We start from the raw sequence: 18,957 nt of genomic DNA, 5'->3' as shown, positions 1-18,957 counted from the left end.
GTCGAAGTTGTACTGGACTTAGACAAAGGTAGTTCTTAACTGGAGCCAGGGGGGAGAAGGGAATTATAGATAAGAGCAGTGGGAACAAAGGGGAAGGAACAGAAATGGTCCTGGTGAGGAGGGGACAGGAAAGAAACCTGTCTGGCTAGAATAGTCGCTGTTTTAGAGGAGCAATGAGAAATGAGGTTGGAGAGGCGTACTGGGGCTAAGTTATAGAGAATGTTGAATAGCAGACTGAGGAATATGTAGGGGATCAGACAGACCTCATGAGGGTTCCTTAGGAAGTTGGTATGAAAATAGGTGTTTCTAGAATCCCTCTGTACACCAATTTATTTTATGATGTTTTCCAAAATTTACTCTCCTTGAGAAGAAATATGTTGTCAGATGGTGGCAATACAAAATTGAAGTGAAAGATCTAGGCTATTTTTCTCAAATTCTAAAAAATATTGAAGATGGAGATTAACAAATAAAACAGTACCTTCTTTGTCCTTTTTAAAACCTCCCTGAACATGTGTTCTGTTATTAAAATGTGAATGTTTCTTCTGTTAGAATTTTATTATCACACCAACCTCAAGGCTCAACACTTGTCTTCTCTTATTTTAAAATGATATTTTCTTTTAAAATTTCAATTCATTTATACCATACCCTGTTTCTACCTAAAGCTCTGAGCTCCCAATCACCTTCAAATTAATAACAATTCTAATGTTGGAAACCAGATCCTAACTTTCTGGTTCATCCAACACGTATGTAACTGAAATGACAAGATAGGTAGCCATTGTGTTTAGAAAGCTATGTAGTTTTAGTAACATAAACCTAAAAAGAGGAGCTTCTTTAACAGGATGACTTTGATGGGTTGGTTTAATTGTGTTGCTAAGATTGCATCTATATTAGGCAATAGTATCGAGACTAATGACCAGCCAGGACGTTGGAGTTTTAAGTGGTTGTATTGTCTGCCTTCCCACCTTGCTCAAAACATTTCCAGAAAGAGGTATAAAACAGCCTCAGAGTTTCAACAGCATGCTGAAATACCTTGTCTATTGTGGCTATACTAATCCACTGCCTAATAGTGCAAACAGTTCTCAGCTTTCAAACCAGCATGGCTTTTTGTTTCTGACTTTTACTGTTTTTGTTTTACTAATCATCTGGTTTATTGGTCCCCTGGTTTATTCATTCACTAGGTCTGAAAGTACTTAACTAATACTGGAAATATTTGCAGTGTGTCAACTGGGGATATTATCAGACCTACATAAACTTCTCAGCATGGTCAATCTAAGACATTTTTTTGTTTGTTTTTTGGTAAGGCGATCAGGATTAAGTGAGTTGCCCAGGGTCACACAGCTAGTAAGTGTCAAGTGTCTGAGGCTGGATTTGAACTCAGGTCCTCCTGACTCCAAGGCCGGTGCTCTATCCACTGCACCACCTAGCTGCCCCAGTCTAAGTCATTTTTTGCCACTATCCTTTTGAACTTCTAGCTTCTTGAATGCTAGGATTTGATGAATTTCACAGCTACAGTGAATAGATATAAGTTTTATATTTTGTGAGATATCCTAAATACCCTTTTTCAGGAAAAGATCTTTTTAAACTTTTCATTATTGTCTTCCTAGTAACATGGTACCTAGATATATTCTCATTTTTTCTTGAAAAGGTAGTTCTGTCTTATTCTTTTCCAACTCTGTACATTTTTCAAACATTAACCAGTTTCTTCATAGAAGTAAAACATTAAGAGGGATCTCAGAAGTCGTTTAGTCCATCCTCCTTTCCAATATAGGAATCCTTTGTACAACATTCCCAAAAGATAGCCATTGAGCCTTTGTTTGAACGCTTTTTAACTTTGGGAGGTAGGCCATTGCATTATTAGACAGCTATTTGTTAAAGTTCTTCCTTGTCTTGGCTGAAATTAGCTTCCTCTTAATGGTCTTGATTTTTGGCTCTGGAACAGAAAAAAGTCTTTTTTCTCTTCCAAATGGCAGCCCATCAGCTATTTGAAGATCTTCGTAATACTCTGCCCAACCACCCTGCTGTAACCCGAATTGGATTTTTTTCTTCTCCAAAGTTAATTAGCAGTTTCCTTGAAACATTATTTCTAGCAACCTGACCATTATGGATGTGTTCTGTCTTTTAAAATATGGTATCTGGCACTGAATGTAATATCTCAAATGTGGTCAGACTATCAGTGAGTACAGTGGGCCTATTATCTACTTTAAACTGAACAATATTAATATTGATTTAGTCTCAGATTATATTAGCTTTCTTAGCAGCAGCAACTGTGTTAACTTCCTTTCTTTTTTTCCACATGAACTACTGTCAAGTTAGGCCTTGCTTGGCCTATCCTTAAGCAGCTACTTCTTTTCAAACCTAAATTATAGATCTTTACATTAATCCCTGTTACATTTCATCTTCTTGGTTTGTGCCTATTATTACATCCTTTTAAGATATTTTTGAATTCTTCTAAAGAATTAGTTTTGTATCATATGTAAATTCAATAAGCCTATTTTCATTTGAAGCTTTGGTAAAAATGTTGGGCCAGTAACTGGGCCCTATGGCATGCCATACCTTTAGAGATCTCCCTTCCTGTTTTCTCTTTTTGAATATGGGTGTTTAATCACATGAGAACGCTTTCAAATGTTAGTCTTTTCCTTCTATAATCATGAAATTATAAATCACTGAAAGTACAAATATTTCCATTAAGTTAGCTATTTTATATTTGTTATCTAGATCATATTTTTTTTTCTTGAAGATATACTTTATTGATGCCTGTTGTTTTTACATCCTAGTTTTCCCATGCACACATGCAAAATGAGCCTTCTGTTATAACAGAAAAAATAGTTAAGTTAAACCAGCTGGCGCAATGTCCACACCTGGCAAACTGCGCAGTGGTCCACGTCTGTCATCTCTCATGTCTTTACCTACAGGACATCATGTGCATTTCCTTATCTTTTCTGTGGGACTATGGCTGGTCACGATGGTTATTGCAAGTTCACCTTCTTTGTTTAAGTCCTTCTTGTTGTGTGGATGTTCTCTGGGGCTCCATTTTATCCTGTATTGGTTCATATAAATTTTCTCATGTTTCTCTGAGTTCCTCATCTTTGTCACTTCTTATGGTGTTGTAGTAGTCAGTTTACATTTCTGTGCCATAGGTTTTTCAGCCATTCCCCTAGAAACCTAATTTCTGCCAAATTGCTTTTCAGCTTTCCCAGTAGTTGTTGTAAAATAGGGAATGCTTCCCTATGTAATTTGTTTTAAAGTTAACAGCATCCTAATGAAATGTGACTGTGATGACTATCCCATTGTTTAAAAGAGGATCCCTCAGTGTCCTATTTTTTGTGTATTGTGTCCTTTTGTTTCTTTGTTACAATGACAGGTTCTAATGACTTTACTTGCCACGTATTAAATCTTTATTTTTTGATCAGAAAATACTTAGTTAAGCACTTTCCATTACTAAGTAGTGACCAGCTACGTGGCATGGTGGATAGAATGCTACATCTGGAGTCAGCAAGACCCAAATTTGAATCCATCCTCAGACACTGTCTAGCTGTGTGATCTTGGGCAAATCATTTAACCTATCTACCTCAGTTGCCTCATCTGTAAAATGGGGGTGATAAAATATACCTCCCAAGTGATTGTAAGGATAAAATGGGATAACATTTGTAAAGTGCTCTGCCAGCCTTAAAATGCTATGTAATGTTAGTTATTATATTGTTACCATTTATCTCTCTGAGAACCTACTGGATTCATTGCACTATATTAGATGCTTGGGTTTACTCACTGAGGAAAGGACAGAGTCCCTACCTTCAAAGACCCTTCAGTCTCTCTCTAGACAGTTTTTATTATTGCTTCTGTTAGTAGCTAAAGGTCTCGAAGTCCTGGGGATAGCTGTCTTGCATAGAATATCATTGTCCATTATATCAGTCATTTGTGTGTGACTCTTTGTGATTCTGTGGACCATACTGTTCATGGGTTTTTCTTGTCAAAAATACTGGAGTAGTTTGCCATTTCCTTCTCCAGTGGATTGAGGCAGACAGGATGAGTGATTTGCCCAGGATCACAGAGCTAATAAGTGTCTGAGACCGGATTTGAGCTCAGGTCTTCATGACTCCAGATCCAGTGGTCTATTCACTGGATCACCTAGCTGCCACAGAGAGGACTGTACCACGTGAATCACTTTATGGGGTTTAGTTTACAGAATAGTCTTGTCCGTAGTGGAGTAATCTCTAAATTTGCTTGACAATCAGTGCAAAGTATCAATTAGATTTACTTATGTATTCAGCATTTGCTGGGCACCTGCTATGTATAAGGTAGTTATAAAAACTTTTTTAGTTATACATATAACATAATTTAAGTAAAATGTGGTTTTTCTCTCCTTCAATTAGATGACTTCCCAGAGTCTACGGGGGTAAAGAGAATCATACAAGCCTTGAATGCCAATGTCTGGTCGAATGTAGTAATGAAGAGCGGTAAGTAACTGCACTGAAAGGAGTCTATATCTTCTGTTTCTGAATCCATTAAAAAATGATATGTTTTAATTTTGCTAACCTGTTTGGATAAGAGAAAGTTTAGTTCCACTCTGGTCCCCAGTTGTAGAAGAGACAAAAGTAGCATTTCTGAGAGCTTTGCACATGTGTATAGTTGTTTGTTCATTCAGCTAATATTTCTTGGGCACTCATGTTCAGAGGTCTATGGTAGGCCCTGAAGGAGATCCCAGAAAAATGTGAAATAGGTCTCAGTACTCTAAAACATATAGTCTAAGGAGACAAGGCATAAATATAAACAAGCGAGTAATGATAAAGTATGGTGTAAACTGAATGCAAAACCAAAATAGTTATTGACTATGAGCGTGATAGTTGAGAAAAAAAAGAATCAATATGGGCTGGAATAGTCAGGGAATACTTCCCAGACATCTTGAACTGAACTTTGGAGAATAGGTGAAGGGGTTTTTTTGTCTTTTTTTTTTTTGTCACAGCCTTTTGCCAATATCCTTCCCACTCCACCATTGAATCTTCCCTTGTAACAAAGAAAAAGTCAAACCAGACCAAACTGATCAAAGTAACTGGATGTGACAGCATATGCTCTGTTCAATACCCTTAGTCCTTCTCCTCTTTATTGAGAGGAGGGAAGTATCGCAGTGTCTATTTGCTGTGACCAAGATTGTTCATTGCATTTAACATAAGTTGAATTGCATTTTAGTGTTTCCATTTATATTTTATTGCAGTTATTGCATCTATTTTTCTCTTGATTCTGTTTTGTTCTCTCTGTATTGGTTCATACAAGCCTACCCTTATTTCTTCCAATTCTTCATGTTTATTGCTTCTTACCATGGAGTTGGTGGAATTTTAATAGGTTGAAAGGAAGGGCGAAGAGATTAAGAGAAGTCTTGGCATCCAGAAAGAGCCTAATGTATTTGGGGAATAGAGTAGATTGCCTCTTGTGGAGTTGAGGTTTCATGCTCGGTAGAGGTAAGAGTAGTAGCAGGGTGAAGATGAGAAGACGGAAAGTCTTGAATGCCAGAATGAGAACTTGGGACCCTATCCTGAAGGGAAGGAGTAAGGTATTATAGAGGTTTTGGAATTGATTGGTGACATGAAATGACTGTTGTAGGAAGCTGAATCTGGCAGCACTCTGTGAGATGGAGTAGAGTAGAGAGAAGCCTGTAAGCTAGAAGCATGATCCCAAAGCTGCTAGGGGAGTCTGATCGTGATCTGAAGAAGCCCTGGCCTAAGGCAGTTTTAGTGGAAATGGAGAAAAAGGGATGATTAGAGAGATGATTTTGAAGTTATGAAATGCCTGGCTTGTCTAGGGCATACTAGCCTCCTCTTTTAGTCTTCTTGTGATCTTTTCCTATCATACTCTAATAACCTTTTTAGTCTAGTACTGAGTTGCCTTTAAACATATTCTGAGCAAACATATTCTGTGTATACACCAGAAGGGAATAAAAACCAAGATCTTCCTTTGCCCTGGAAGCCCTTTGTAAAAATATAATTTGTTAAAGGGAATAATCTCTTTCAGTTCTGATAAAATGTCTGCTCCACATCCCAAGGACTACTTCTAGTTGTAAAACTAGAGCATTTCACCATGTTCTTCAGTCACTTCAGGGTGAAGTGAAACTCAGGTTCTTTCAGCTGAACTTTTACATGGGACCATAGTGTGCCCAAGATCTCTTCTGTCTTCTGAATTTGTTAAAGCTCTGTCTGGCACAAAGTAAGTATATCAGAATTGAAAATGAAATGAACCTGCATCACGCTTTCTTTATATGGAGGAGTGCTAGCTTCCTGGATAATCTTTGGGAGTTTTTAGTTGCCTTTGTGTTCTGTAGTGTTAGAACACTGGATTTCCTTAGCTTCCGCCTATTTTTTTTTTTTACCCATTTTATTAATTTTTAAGTGCGTGTAAATCTTTTCGGTACTGAGTCTTTAAAAAACAAAACAAAACACAACATAGTTTTGAAGATATAATGGTGTTTTTCTCCTAAAATGCTTCATTAATTAACGTGGCTATTCTTTTTGTGTTATGTAAACTGATATTTGTATGAACAGTCAAGGAACATGTGGTACCTAAATAACTTCATGGAAATCTTGAACTTTGCACAATATAGGTTCTAGAGCCTTGTAAAACTAGTTTAGGCAAAGACCAAGCTGACGTACAAGATTCCAATTCTGTTACATACTTTAAAAACTTAATTGCCATGTCAGGTAGCACTGAAAATACAAGAATTTGACTGAGTTTTCTGTTTTTGCAGTGTATTGGGATCTTAATTGCTATTGAAAGGGAAAGTAGTGCTACATCAGAATATTTAGAGTTAATTCAAAACTTGGAGACAAAGTGGCTTCCTCCCTACTTTCCTTCTCCTTTGCTTTGCCACCAAATAAAATATATGTTTAGTAAGACATGTTCCCTGAAGGAGGATTTGTGGTATAAGGGCCAGCCTGATTCATTAGAGGCTGGGTCTACTGGCTAGTTTTTTCCCCTAGATTTTTTCCTTCTCTTCTATCTCTTTATATATAACCTATTAGGATATTCTGTTTTTTTTCATTTTTAGTGCCATTCCCCCAGAAGCGTAAGGCATTATTTTATTCTTAAAGCAGTGTCCTCCTTTATTCATCTTTTCTTTTTTGGGGGGGGGGCAGCTGGGGTTAAGTGACTTGCCCAGGGTCACACAGCTAGTAAGTGTCGAGTGTTTGGTCTGAAGCCAGGTTTGAACTCAGGTCCTTCTGACTTCAGGGCCAGTGCTCTGTCCACTGCACCCCCTACCTGCCCCTATTCATCTTCTGAAGAGTCTCTGATGACCCAAGTTCTGGGCCAGGTTCTGCCACTGAGTGGCAGTGTGCCTTTCATTGAATCTTGGGTCAACTTCATTCTGTACCTTCTCTGTCCCCTCTCTCCAATCTCCCTCCCCTGCTTCTGATACCAGATCCAGGTGTGAATGTGAAGTCCCTAATTTTGTTGCTGAGCCATTTGTTGTCTCATATAGAGAAGAGTGGGAGAAAAGGGGCTCAGTGTTATTAAAACTGACTGGAACCCAGAAGTTAAGGCCACTTGATCATGCTAGGAAATCAGTCACAGCAAGAAAAGTGATTTGCAAGATTGGAGGATTTCTCTCTAGTGTATTTGAATCAAAATTCATTCTCTCATTTCCTTTTTTCCCTTCTCCTTAGTCCCAGGAAATCAAGGGACTCAATTATGTAACTAAAATGAAAAAGATTTGGATGGGAAGATTGTATACAAAACTCATTTCCATCCACCCAGATTTCTGTTGTCTAGAAATGCCTCTAGCCTCAGAGAAGTTGGGAATGAACTCTCTGATGGAATGGTGGCTTTAAGGAGCAAGGATCTAAAATCCTTTCTGAGCAAACCAAAGAAAATGCCTACCAGTTCCATTAACCAGTGTTCTTCTGGGTTTCTTAACTGTTAGGGCAATTAAATTCTTATGCTCCTTTTTGTTTGTTTGTTTGTTTTTTTAATTTTTAATTAATTTCTTTTGAATTATGAACAATCACTTCTATAGGCTTTTGAGTTTTAAATTTTTCTCTCCCTCCTTCTCCACTTCCCAAGACGGCAGGCTATACATATACATTCCTATTAAACATATTTTCACATTGGTGATGTTGTAGGTAAGAATTAGAACCAATAGGACGAACCACCTTTCTGGTGAGAGAGGAAACAAAACACGACAGAAGAAAAAAAGTAGCAAATATTATGCTTTGATCTGCATTCAGACTCTGTAGTTTGTTTTTCTTTGTGGATAGCATTTTCCATCATGAGGCCTGTGGAGATGTCTTAGATCCTTGTATTGCTGAGAAGGGTTAAGTCTATCAATATTAGTCATCACACAATGTGGCTGTTACTGTGTGCAACATTTTCCTGGTTCTGCTCAGTTCACTCAGCTCTTATGCTCCTTGAAATAGGTTAATACCCTTCCCCCAGAAAATCTTTGACAACACATTGATCCCTGATAGTCAGGCCCAACTTATTTTGCTTTTCTGTTTGTATGCTTCGCATGTAGTAAATGCTTAAGAAGTGCTTTTTCATTCATCTGATCCCACACTGTTTTCTGTGAAATATCCCCCCTTCCAGTTCTCCAGGGATCAAGTTTCTAGCTCTAAATTCTCTGATCCTGTGACTAAAAGATCAAGGAAATTCACTTTTACTCACAAAAGAATTTAAAGGGATTTTCAATGGAAAACATCTAGTTTAAATCCATTATGCGGCAGATGGGAAGCTAAGGCCCAGAGAAAGGAAGTGGCAGAACTCAGGACTCAATTCCGTGTGTGTGTGTGTGTGAGAGAGAGAGAGAGAGAGACAGACAGACAGAGAGAAACAGAGAGAGAGACAGGGGCAGAGGCAGAGACAGTCCAGATGCTGTCCCAGTTCTCAGTGTAGTACAATGGAAAAATGCTGGCTTTGGCATCCAAGGACCTGGGTTCAAATCCTACCTTTCACACTTACTAGTTGTATGGGCAAGTCCCTTAACCTGTCTAGTTTCACTTTTCTCATCTTTGCAATGATGGGGTTGGATTAGAAGGCTTTTCTGTCCCTTCTAGTTCTGCTGTAGATCTGTAATTCTATGGATGGAGAAGTGAACACAGTGAAGCTAAATGATGTGCCTGGGGATGCCTAGCAGTACCTAATGATTTCACAGACTTTTGAAACCCCTCAGACTTGCCATTTAAAGAGACTGATTGGGGGTGATTATCAAATCAGAGAGACTTTGAGTTTATTTGCTTATTTCCTTTAAATAAACTCTTCCTTTAAGAAAGCTTCTCTGAAATGGTGTTGATAAAGCCAGACTGACTTCATCTCTTTGTCCCTGCACTTAATCCAAAGTACAGATAAGCCAGTTGAATAGTTAACGTAAGAAATATACGTACATTACTAATGAGTGGTGATATGTCTTATGATGTATAGTTTTACATTATTCTTTTATTTGGAGCCACAAGTAATTATTTTCCTATTTAATGCAAGTACTAGAATTTGCTCTCTTCCCAAATGCACATTGCTACATTCACACTGTAAGAGCCAGACAGGCTCTGCTGTTTCCCTAGCATTTGTAGGTAAACAAGTATTTCTCCAGAAGGAGATATGTTCTTTTCTGGTAGAGATTTCGTTTTGGTGGCCCCTTATAAAGTCTTAGTTCTTATACCCTGTGGCTCTCTCAGTTTGTAAAATTTCACAAGCCAAAGGACCCAGTCATATGCTCAGTTTGTTACAGGAGGAAATCTCTAGATATCATTGTGTATGTTGTAAAGGTCAGACTTCTTGAGAATTCTGCCTAAGTTTCCACTGTGCAATAAACAGATTATTACAAATGGTCCAGGAAGTGAATCCAAGTTAGAACTCCCTTTTCAACTTGACTGTGCTTTTGAAGAGACACTCTACATCAGCTTACCCACAGTATGACCTTCCCTTTAGATTTCCTGCCTTAAACTCTCTCCACCCGAAAGTCTTCTGGCTGCTGCTCAAAGGGGAGGAATGTAGATAAAATCTAAGCTACTAAGTTGAGTGACCCACAACCACTATTTGAGTCTGTGGGATGGTTTGTGGTCAAAGGCTGTACACGAAAGCCAGACATTTGCTTCCCTGTCTTTTATAATTATGATGATGAGAATTGTTTTCATGAATAGCTTTCACAAAATGTCTGGGTCATAAAAACATTGAACTAGTACAGAAGGGAATAAAGCTGTAATTTCCTGTCATGGTGCAATCCAAAGATACTTATTGATCACTCACTATGTTTAAGGTCCTATTCTAGGTGCTGTGCAAAGAGGTCTGAGATATAATTTCTGCCCTCAAGGAACTTATAATCTAGTTTTAAAGATGGGACCAAAAAACCCCAACAATAATGAAAAGTACCTTATTTAAGTGCTAGAATGGGAGAGCTGTTAGGTATCAGCAGTATATAGCTGCTAGTGGTCTCAGATACTTCCTGGCCCAGGCCTCCCCTTTTAAAAGAGGAAATGGGGCCCAGAGAAGCCATGACTCCCAGACAAGCCCCAGTCAATAAGGGCTGAGGGCATCCAATGGTGGCTTGGAATTACCAGCAGCTAGAGAAGGCTCTGCCCAGGTAGGTGTAGGGTGGGAGCTAGAATTTGAAGATTAACGATTTCAGAATGCATGCCTCAAAGGGAAGGGCAGAGGAAAGACCGTAGGTGCAGAATATTAAATCTTTGCTCAGATTTGGTCACGTTGGTTTTGCTTGGCTTTTTTTTTTTCCTGTTACAAGGGAGCATTTTATGGTGGAAGAGGGGTGGCATATCAGGAAATTGTCATAGTGGGGGTGAAAAACAAAAGGCATTAGTAAATCTTTTTAAAAATGCAGTGAAGGCATCATTATTGATCGCTACTTTGTTATACCAGTTGACTGTGGGTGAATATTTTTTGCTGCTGCTACTGATGACCATATTTTGAATTATGCTTTGTATAGCCCACAACGCTTCCTGTAGATTAGGTGATCAGTAATGAACGTTCTTTAATATATCAGTTTGTCAGTTGTGTATCTTAAGATCACTCAGTCATGAGACTTGGGTGTGAATCCTAGCTCTGCTAGTTTTTACTTGTGTTACTTGGGTCAAGTCACTTGCCCTCTCTGGGCCTCAGTTTCCTTATATGTAAAAAAAGGAAATGTTTGCACTAGATTACCTCTAAGGCCCCTTCCAGATCTAAAGTCAATTGCATATATAAAACATCTTTCTCTGGATAGCATTTTCCAAAAGGGGATTGATTCACTTAATATGAAAGACCATAGGCCAGGGCTTTGAGCCAGAAATGGTATTTTTCAAAAGCTGACATTTTCCTCATTTCTTGCTCAAGGTCACAAAGCAAAGCAGTGACTATTCACAAACATGAGAAGACAGGATTTTAATGTCTTACCTTTCAAGGATATTATAAGATCAAATAGCTACAACACACTTTTAAGATTTTTTAAAATAAAATTTGAATAGAAATGCAGTTTAAAAATTTTTCGTTGGTATCTTCTGTAAATCACCTTCATTTCCAACCATTTCCCTCCCCAATCCATCCCTTATAACAATAAAAAGGGATTCTGCAAAACCAGCCAACATATCATCTGATTGTGGTAGTATATATAGTATCTCACCTCCATAGTCCCCCACCTCTCCAGTAAATGGAGGAAAGTAAATTTTCTCATTTGTTCTTCTGGGCCAAGCTTGGTCATTATAGAAAACAATCAGTTTCATTTTTGTTGTTGTTCTTTTCATTTATATATTATAGTCTTTGTATATATTGTTTTCCCTGTTCTTCTTGCCTTCCTTTGCATTAGTTTGTCTTTTTCCATATTTTTGTCTTGCTTTATGGTTCTTAGGTGATACTAGCATGGTGCCTTGTACATGGCTCTCAGTAATGATCATTTGCTTTGATAGGCAAGGAGAATAAAAATGGTTAGTAATGTGTAAAGAATTATTCAAATGAGGGAGTCACTTTATTCTTTCTTAACAGAGTGGCCTGTGCCCAGTAAAGTCATAAATGAACGCTGCTGAAGTTCAGATCTTAGTAAATGAATTTTTGGTCTTTTAAATAAACTCCATTTTGAAATTCTGCCATTAATGTCTATTGGCTATTTTTAATTGATATGATAGAGAAACCACACCTACTTCTGTTAGACTACAATGTAAAATGCTTACTACACGATATTCAACTGTAAGCAATAATTGCAGAGTGTTAGGTTTCAAAAGCTCTGAATATTTGCTTTGTTTATCTAGTATTGTTTGATCTGCTATGACTCTACTAGGTGAAGATTAAGTAGGATTTGTGTGGTAGATATATCAGTTTTCTTACATGACAGCTTTATTTTAGGGCTTTGTTTTGTTTTTTTCAATGCTAAAGAGTTCATGATATGTTGATATTCCATCCCCTAAATACAGTGGCAGATGTTAATTTCCTGATCTAAGATAATTTTGTAATGAAAGTATACAGTAGCAGTAAAAATTTAAATAACAAAAAATTCTATCAGTCTCTTTTCTTCTGATTACTTTGAAAGAGGGATCTTCACTGGAAATTGGAAATTCAAGAGTTAAGTTTTTAAAGAAATGGGCTCTTATAGGCTTTTAATACTATTTAATACTGTTTTAATATTATTTAATACTTAATATTTAATTTAATACTATTTAATACTATTTTATTCAACTCTATTTTATTAATCTAGTGGTTTAGCAGAGAGCTGTCATGGTGTAGGGGGTTGTAGTGTCAAATGGTAATCCAGAGTCAGGAAAACCTGGGTTCAAGTCCTGCTTTGTCACATACTGACTTGGTGATCCTGGGCGAGACATTTAACCTCTCAGTGGCCCCAGCAAGTAAAATTCTTAAGTGACAGAGAAGGTGCTGATCACACTCACACTCAGAAGTATATAGCATAATGTGACTACTTTGAAGAGGAAAACTTTTATTTGGATATATAAGTTGTAATAGGTTTGTTTAAGAAAAGCAACCTCATTACTTCGTGGTCACACCTGGTATGTCTCAAGCCAAACAGAGGCTTCTCTCCATTCTTATCATCAAATGTGCTTTGCTCAATAAGATGAAGAGAAAGGAGGGCATATCCTGCTTTCATGAATCAAAAATAATGTGGTATAGCTAGACTTGGAAACCAAGCCTGTCACTTTGAGTAAAACCTTTTTTAATAGTGCTGTTCAAATTTTGTCCTTTTTGAGTATTTTTTTTTTTTTTGGAAAATAATTAATTAGGTCTTCTTCTAATTCTCCTATGACTTAATTTTTTTTTTATTTTTTTTAAATCCTTTTCAGTTTGCTAGGCAGAATAGAATGTAGGATAAGATTTTTATTATGGGAAAGTATAGGCTTCTGTAATGCTAGTTAATTCTTTTCTGGTAGAGTACTTTATTAAAGGATTCAATATTGTATTCATATCTAGGCCCTTTTCTTTCTTAACTGAGATTTCTTAGTTATGGTCAGTATTAAATTTGGTCATAGTTATTTTGTGGGTTGGAAAAAGAACATGCCAGAGGCAACAGCAGGTTATAAAAGGCAACCTGGAAAGACTTACATGATCTGATACAAAGTAAAGTGAGCAGAGCCAGGAGAACGTCGTAGATAGTAACAGCAATATTGTATGATGTTCATCCATGAATGACTTAGCTATTCTCAGCAATACAATGATCAAAGACAATTCTGGAGGATGTATGATGAAAAATGTGATCCTTCTCCAAAGAAAGAACTGATAGACTTTGAATGAAGATTGAATAATACTTTTTATAATTTTATTTTTCTTGGGGTTTTTTGTGTTTTCTTTCACAACATGACTAATATGGAAATATGTCTTGCATGACTGCATATGTATAACCTATATCATATTGCGTTCCTTCTCAATGAGGAGGGAGGGTAAGAGATTGAGGGAAAGAATTTGGAACTCAAATTTTTAAAAAATAGGGGCAGCTAGGTGGCACAGTGGATTAGAGCTCTGGCCTTGGAGTCAGGAGGACCTGAGTTCAAATGCGGCCTCAGACACATAATACTTACTAGCTGTGTGACTCTGGGCAAGTCACTTAACCAAAATTGCCTCACCCAAAAAAAGCAATTTAAAAAATGAATGCTAAAAATTGTTTTTACTTGTAATTGGGAAAAATATTTTTTAAAAGATTATAAAAGGCAGTTCTGTGGGGAATGGGGTAGGGAAAGAGGCAAGTTGGGGAGAAGGAATGACTTTTTAATTGTGGAAGAAGTTGAACTCCAGTTATAAGGACAAGTAAAGGTAAAGATAAAATATGACTATGGAAGATTTTATAAGATGTTGTGGGTATGCATTCTTGATATTCTAGGCCAATGTCCACTTCTAAAGAGTTGAAATGTAAGGCTTTGAAATTAGAATAGTTTGGTTCAGCTGTTCTGGAAAGCAGTTTAGAATTATGCCCCCAAAGCTATTGAACTATATGTACCCTTTGGCCCAGCAATACCACTGCTAGGCCTGCAACCCAAAAAAAATTTTTTTTTAAAAGAGGGAAGGGACCCATCTGTACAAAAAATATTTATATCTTTTTGTGGTGGCAGAGAATTGGAAACTGAGGGGATTCCCATCAATTGGAGATTAGCTGAACAAGTTATGGTATATAAATGTAATGGAATACTATTATGCTGTAAGAAATGATGAAGGGAATGATTTCAGAAAAACTGGGGAAGATCGTATGCACTGATACAAAGTGGAGTAAACAGGATCAGGAGAACAATCTATATGATAACAACAGTATTGTAAATAACAACTTTAAAAGACTTCTGAACTCTTATAAATACAATGACCAATCCAGAGGGCTCATGGTAAAACATGCTATCCATATCTTGATAGAGAAATAATGGACTCAGAGTCCAGATTGAGGCGTGTGTGTGTGTGTGTGTGTGTGTGTGTGTGTGTGTGTGTGTGTGTGTATTTGGCCGGGAGTGGGGAGACATGAGTAATGTGAGAATTATTTTTTGCTTTATTATACATGTTCATAACAAGCATTGTTTTTTTGCTTCTCCAGTGGGGAGAAAGGAGGGCAGGAGGGAGAAAATTTGGAGCTGAAAATAAAACTGAATTGAAAAAGAAAGTAGTATAATTTAATTTGGAAAAGATAAGAAAAAAGCTACAACTTAAATTTAAATATAATGTGGTAAGCACTTAATAAATGCTTGTTGGATTAGACCTGTGGAGTAAAAGGTTTATGTAAGTAAATATTGCCTTTATTCTATACCTAAGCTTCAAACAAAAAGCACTCTACCTCTCAGCTGTACTTTTCATGCATTATTTTGCATGATAGCTATTTGTATAGGTGTCTTATCCCTCTACTAGAATGTAAGCATCCTGAGTGCAGTGAATGGTTTTACTGTCTTAAAGTGTGGAATCTATATTTCTCTTTCTTCTCTCCATCTGCCTCTGCTGTCCCCAGGTTCCACTTGTCTCTCTGGTCCAAGCTATTCCTACATGGTCATAACTTAAGGAAGTAGGAGATCTTTTGGCCTATTGTTGATGATATAAAATTGTGGCAATATTTCCTAGGCAAAATGGAGAGAAGGTAGCATTGTACCCTGCCTTATCCCATCATTAGGTGGATCAATTTTCCAAATCCTTTCTTTCCTTTAGAACACCAAAGAAGAAGGTAGTTTTTAAAATGAGCTGTCTTATTTAAACAGTAATTTTCAATAGATTAACCATCCTTTCTGCACTGGATATATGAAGTCCTAGAAACACAAAAATATTTGGGGAAGTTTGTTTGTTTTTGTTGGATGGGTTTTTTGTGTTGATGTTTTTTAATTTCTGGGGACTTTGGGGGGGGGGGTGTCTCAGTTTAGGAGAAATGCCCAAAATAGTAATTTTATAAGAAATGCAGGTCACATACAATGCTTCTTTATTTCCCTAAGCATTGGACTGGACATCACAAAGACTACTGTCTAGATCCAGCCCTGCCATTAGGTCACTATGAAATGAGAGTTGGAGGAAATGATCTCAAAGGGTCTTTCCAATGACAAAATTATGGGTTTCAATTTTTCTCAAAACTTACCTTAAAAACATCATGCTTCTCTTATGGGCAGCTAGGTGGTGCAGTGAATAGAGCGCTGGCCCAGGATTCAGAAGGATCTGAGTTCAAATTTGGCCTCAGACACATAACATTTACTAGCTGTGTGACCCTGGGCAAGTCACTTAACCCCATTGCCTAGCCCCCCTCAAAAAAAAAAAACATGCTTCTGTCCCCACCTTTAGTCCACATAGCACAAAATCTTGTTTCTGACATTTTTTCCAGAGAAGCCTCTTCAGTGGTTGGTGTTATTTGATTTCCGTATTATGCTATTATATTTTTATCTGAAATTCCAGTGGTGCTGGTATACCTGACTACCAGAACTGAATCAGATGTGTTTATAGGACCAGGGGTAATATACTTACTACCATTTCTTCCGTAATAATTTGTTTGGCATTGCTTATTGGCTTCCCCTTCCTCCAGCCCCGAAGTTTCAGAAGAATCAATTGAGGAGACTGATTCATTCCTTCCCAAGCTAGTAACCTGTGACATCAATAAAACCATAGATAGTGGAGCCAATTTCAACAAGTACCTGCTACAGAAATAAAACCCTTTTAGTAAGGATGAGATTTCCATGCCCTAAACCAGAGCACAGAGGAGAATGCTCACAGACAAGAAAAGGGGTTTGTGTAATTCTCTTTGACTAGGAGAATTGTTTTACAGTGTGTTCACATGGGTAGCACTTTTGGTTAAACATTGAACTGGTCAAACTGAAGTCTTACATAACCTGCAAGTGTATACAATTTTGTCAGCCTCTACAGTTTTCTGAGCCTGGAGCTCCATGAGTGGCATAACATTAATGTGTAGTCAACCTGCTTTTGTGTTAAACAAAACCTAATTCTTTCTCTAATCTTGATAATTTGCAATTTTCCTTGCTATCTTAAAATATAACCAGTGGAACATAATGGACTGTGTCTTTTCAGTTGACTAAATTCTCCATTATTTATAAGAAAATGCTGAGAGAAGTCCTTTCGGCCCATTGTAATTGTCATGAGGACTGTAAACACTTAGCTGTCAGTGTGAGCCTGTAATGGGTTCTGACATTTAGTATTATTCTTTTTTCTGCCACTATTTAGCAATTTTTAAATTCTTAAAACCATAGCCACAGGCAGCTATTTAATTCATCTTTGCTCTACAGAATCATAGATTGTTAGAACTATGGGGGACCTTATAAAATCCCCTGGTCAGTCCCTCTCATTTTATTAGATGAGGAAATAGAAGTCCCAATAGGGAAACTAACTTGCCCAAGGTCACTCAGTTGGTTAGTAGCATAGCAGCACTATAACCCAGGGCTCCGGATGCCAATCCAGTTCATTGTCTACTGTATTATCTTCCTGTTTCCATAGACTATCTTGTTAGAGAATAGTCATAGATCATAATGTTTTTTTCATAAACATCTCTCAGACCATTAGCCTCCATGACATCATGAATTGTATCTTCTTCTACCATATATGATGAACTAGCAAATAGCAAAGGGAGAAAATTTAAGCTAAAAAATGGGGAAATTTTTTAAATTAGTCTAAGTTACTCAGATTAAGCTAGTTCCAACAACAGACACAAAGGCTTTCAAATAACATTTGTGTGATGCTTTTTTGTTCAGATAACACTTTTTAATCTGAAGAGCATGTAGTAATGTTATACGAAATCTCTTATTCGAATTTGCCCTCTTTATAAAATCCCTGAGAGTCACTATGTATATGTGTATTTTTTCCTAAAAATCATGAACAGATTATTCAGAAATATGTTATAACTTGAATAAAACATCTTTGGGGTTTAAATCAGCATATATTTATTAAGTGCTTTCCATGAATCTGATCATGAAAAAATACTAATCCTGGGTACCTAATCCATCAACCTGTTTTTCATCTCTCTATGGGATATATTCTTTTGTGATGAAATTTCAAAGTCAGCTCCTTGGCTACCAAGGAAATAAGTGGTGAATTTTTTTTTAAATTTTATTGATATGTTTTGTTTTACATTACAAACATTTGGAGATTACCCCTACTCCATGAGAAGTTTCTTATAACAAAGTAAAAGTTAAGTAAAACTCATAGCATAGTGCTCTCATCTGAGAGTGCATACATTTCACATTTCTAGCACCTTTTACCTCTCTGTTTTTAAAAAATTAAGAGAAATCACCACTTGAGGAAAAAAAAAAGAAAAACAAATTTCTTCCAGTAAACATACGTAATTGGCAAAACAAATTCCTTAAATGGCTATGTGCAGAAATGTTTCCTTCTAATTCTGTACCCTAAATCTGTCACCTCTGTAATGGAGGGCGTATTTCATTATCAGTCCTTTGGAATCATAAATGGTAATTGTATTAGTCTTAGTTCTTACAGCTTTTAAAGTTATTTGGTTTCAGAGTATTGTTTTTATTGTATGAATTTAATCTCCTGATTCTGCTCATTTCATTCTTCATTATTTTATAAAACTCCTCAAAATTATTTATGGTCTAAGGATACGAAAAGGCAGTTCATAAAGAAGAAATTTGGGAGTTTTAACAAAGGGAAGGAGGACTGCTACTTCTTGAAACAGGGAGTAGAACGGGCATCCAGAGAGGCAATATTGCCATTGATAAAGACATTTACGGGTGGAACTTGGTAGGAATAACTGCAGAACTCATTGCTGCCTCACTTTTCTTTTTTACATACCATTTGAAGTCAAAGACTTGGCATTGACTAAATAGTGTGACTAAGGAATACCAGGAAAACTTGTTAGAACTTCATCCTTATTCAGAGTTCTCTGTAAAATGGAACTTCATTTGGAAGTGGAGAATATGCTTTAAGTTTTCAGTCATTCATTTAACAGTAAGCATCTATTAAGGGCACCATGTTAGGCACTGAGACAAAGAAAGAAAAAAACCAGGTGCTGATTGTAAGTCACATGACCAACCAGATGGAGGACTTGACAATTTCTACAGTTCTCACAACCTTTGAAACCTCTCC

At 37.0% G+C, this 18,957-nt stretch overlaps 1 protein-coding gene across 6 annotated transcripts in view; it reads left to right on the top strand.

Moving 5' to 3' along the window:
* The window catches only part of AAGAB (alpha and gamma adaptin binding protein), a 69,438-nt gene that overhangs the window by 21,706 nt on the left and 28,775 nt on the right, over positions 1-18,957 (top strand). For all 6 annotated transcript variants that reach the window (XM_027851973.1, XM_027851974.1, XM_027851971.1 and 3 more), the window contains one exon: positions 4,371-4,454. In XM_027851973.1, coding sequence (XP_027707774.1) covers positions 4,371-4,454 — 84 coding nt within the window. The remainder of the gene's footprint in view (positions 1-4,370; positions 4,455-18,957) is intronic.

Source organism: Vombatus ursinus, unplaced genomic scaffold, assembly GCF_900497805.2.
Source record: "Vombatus ursinus unplaced genomic scaffold, bare-nosed wombat genome assembly UNPS02009205.1, whole genome shotgun sequence".
NCBI lineage: Eukaryota > Metazoa > Chordata > Mammalia > Diprotodontia > Vombatidae > Vombatus > Vombatus ursinus.
This window is presented reverse-complemented; position numbering and strand designations above follow the sequence as displayed.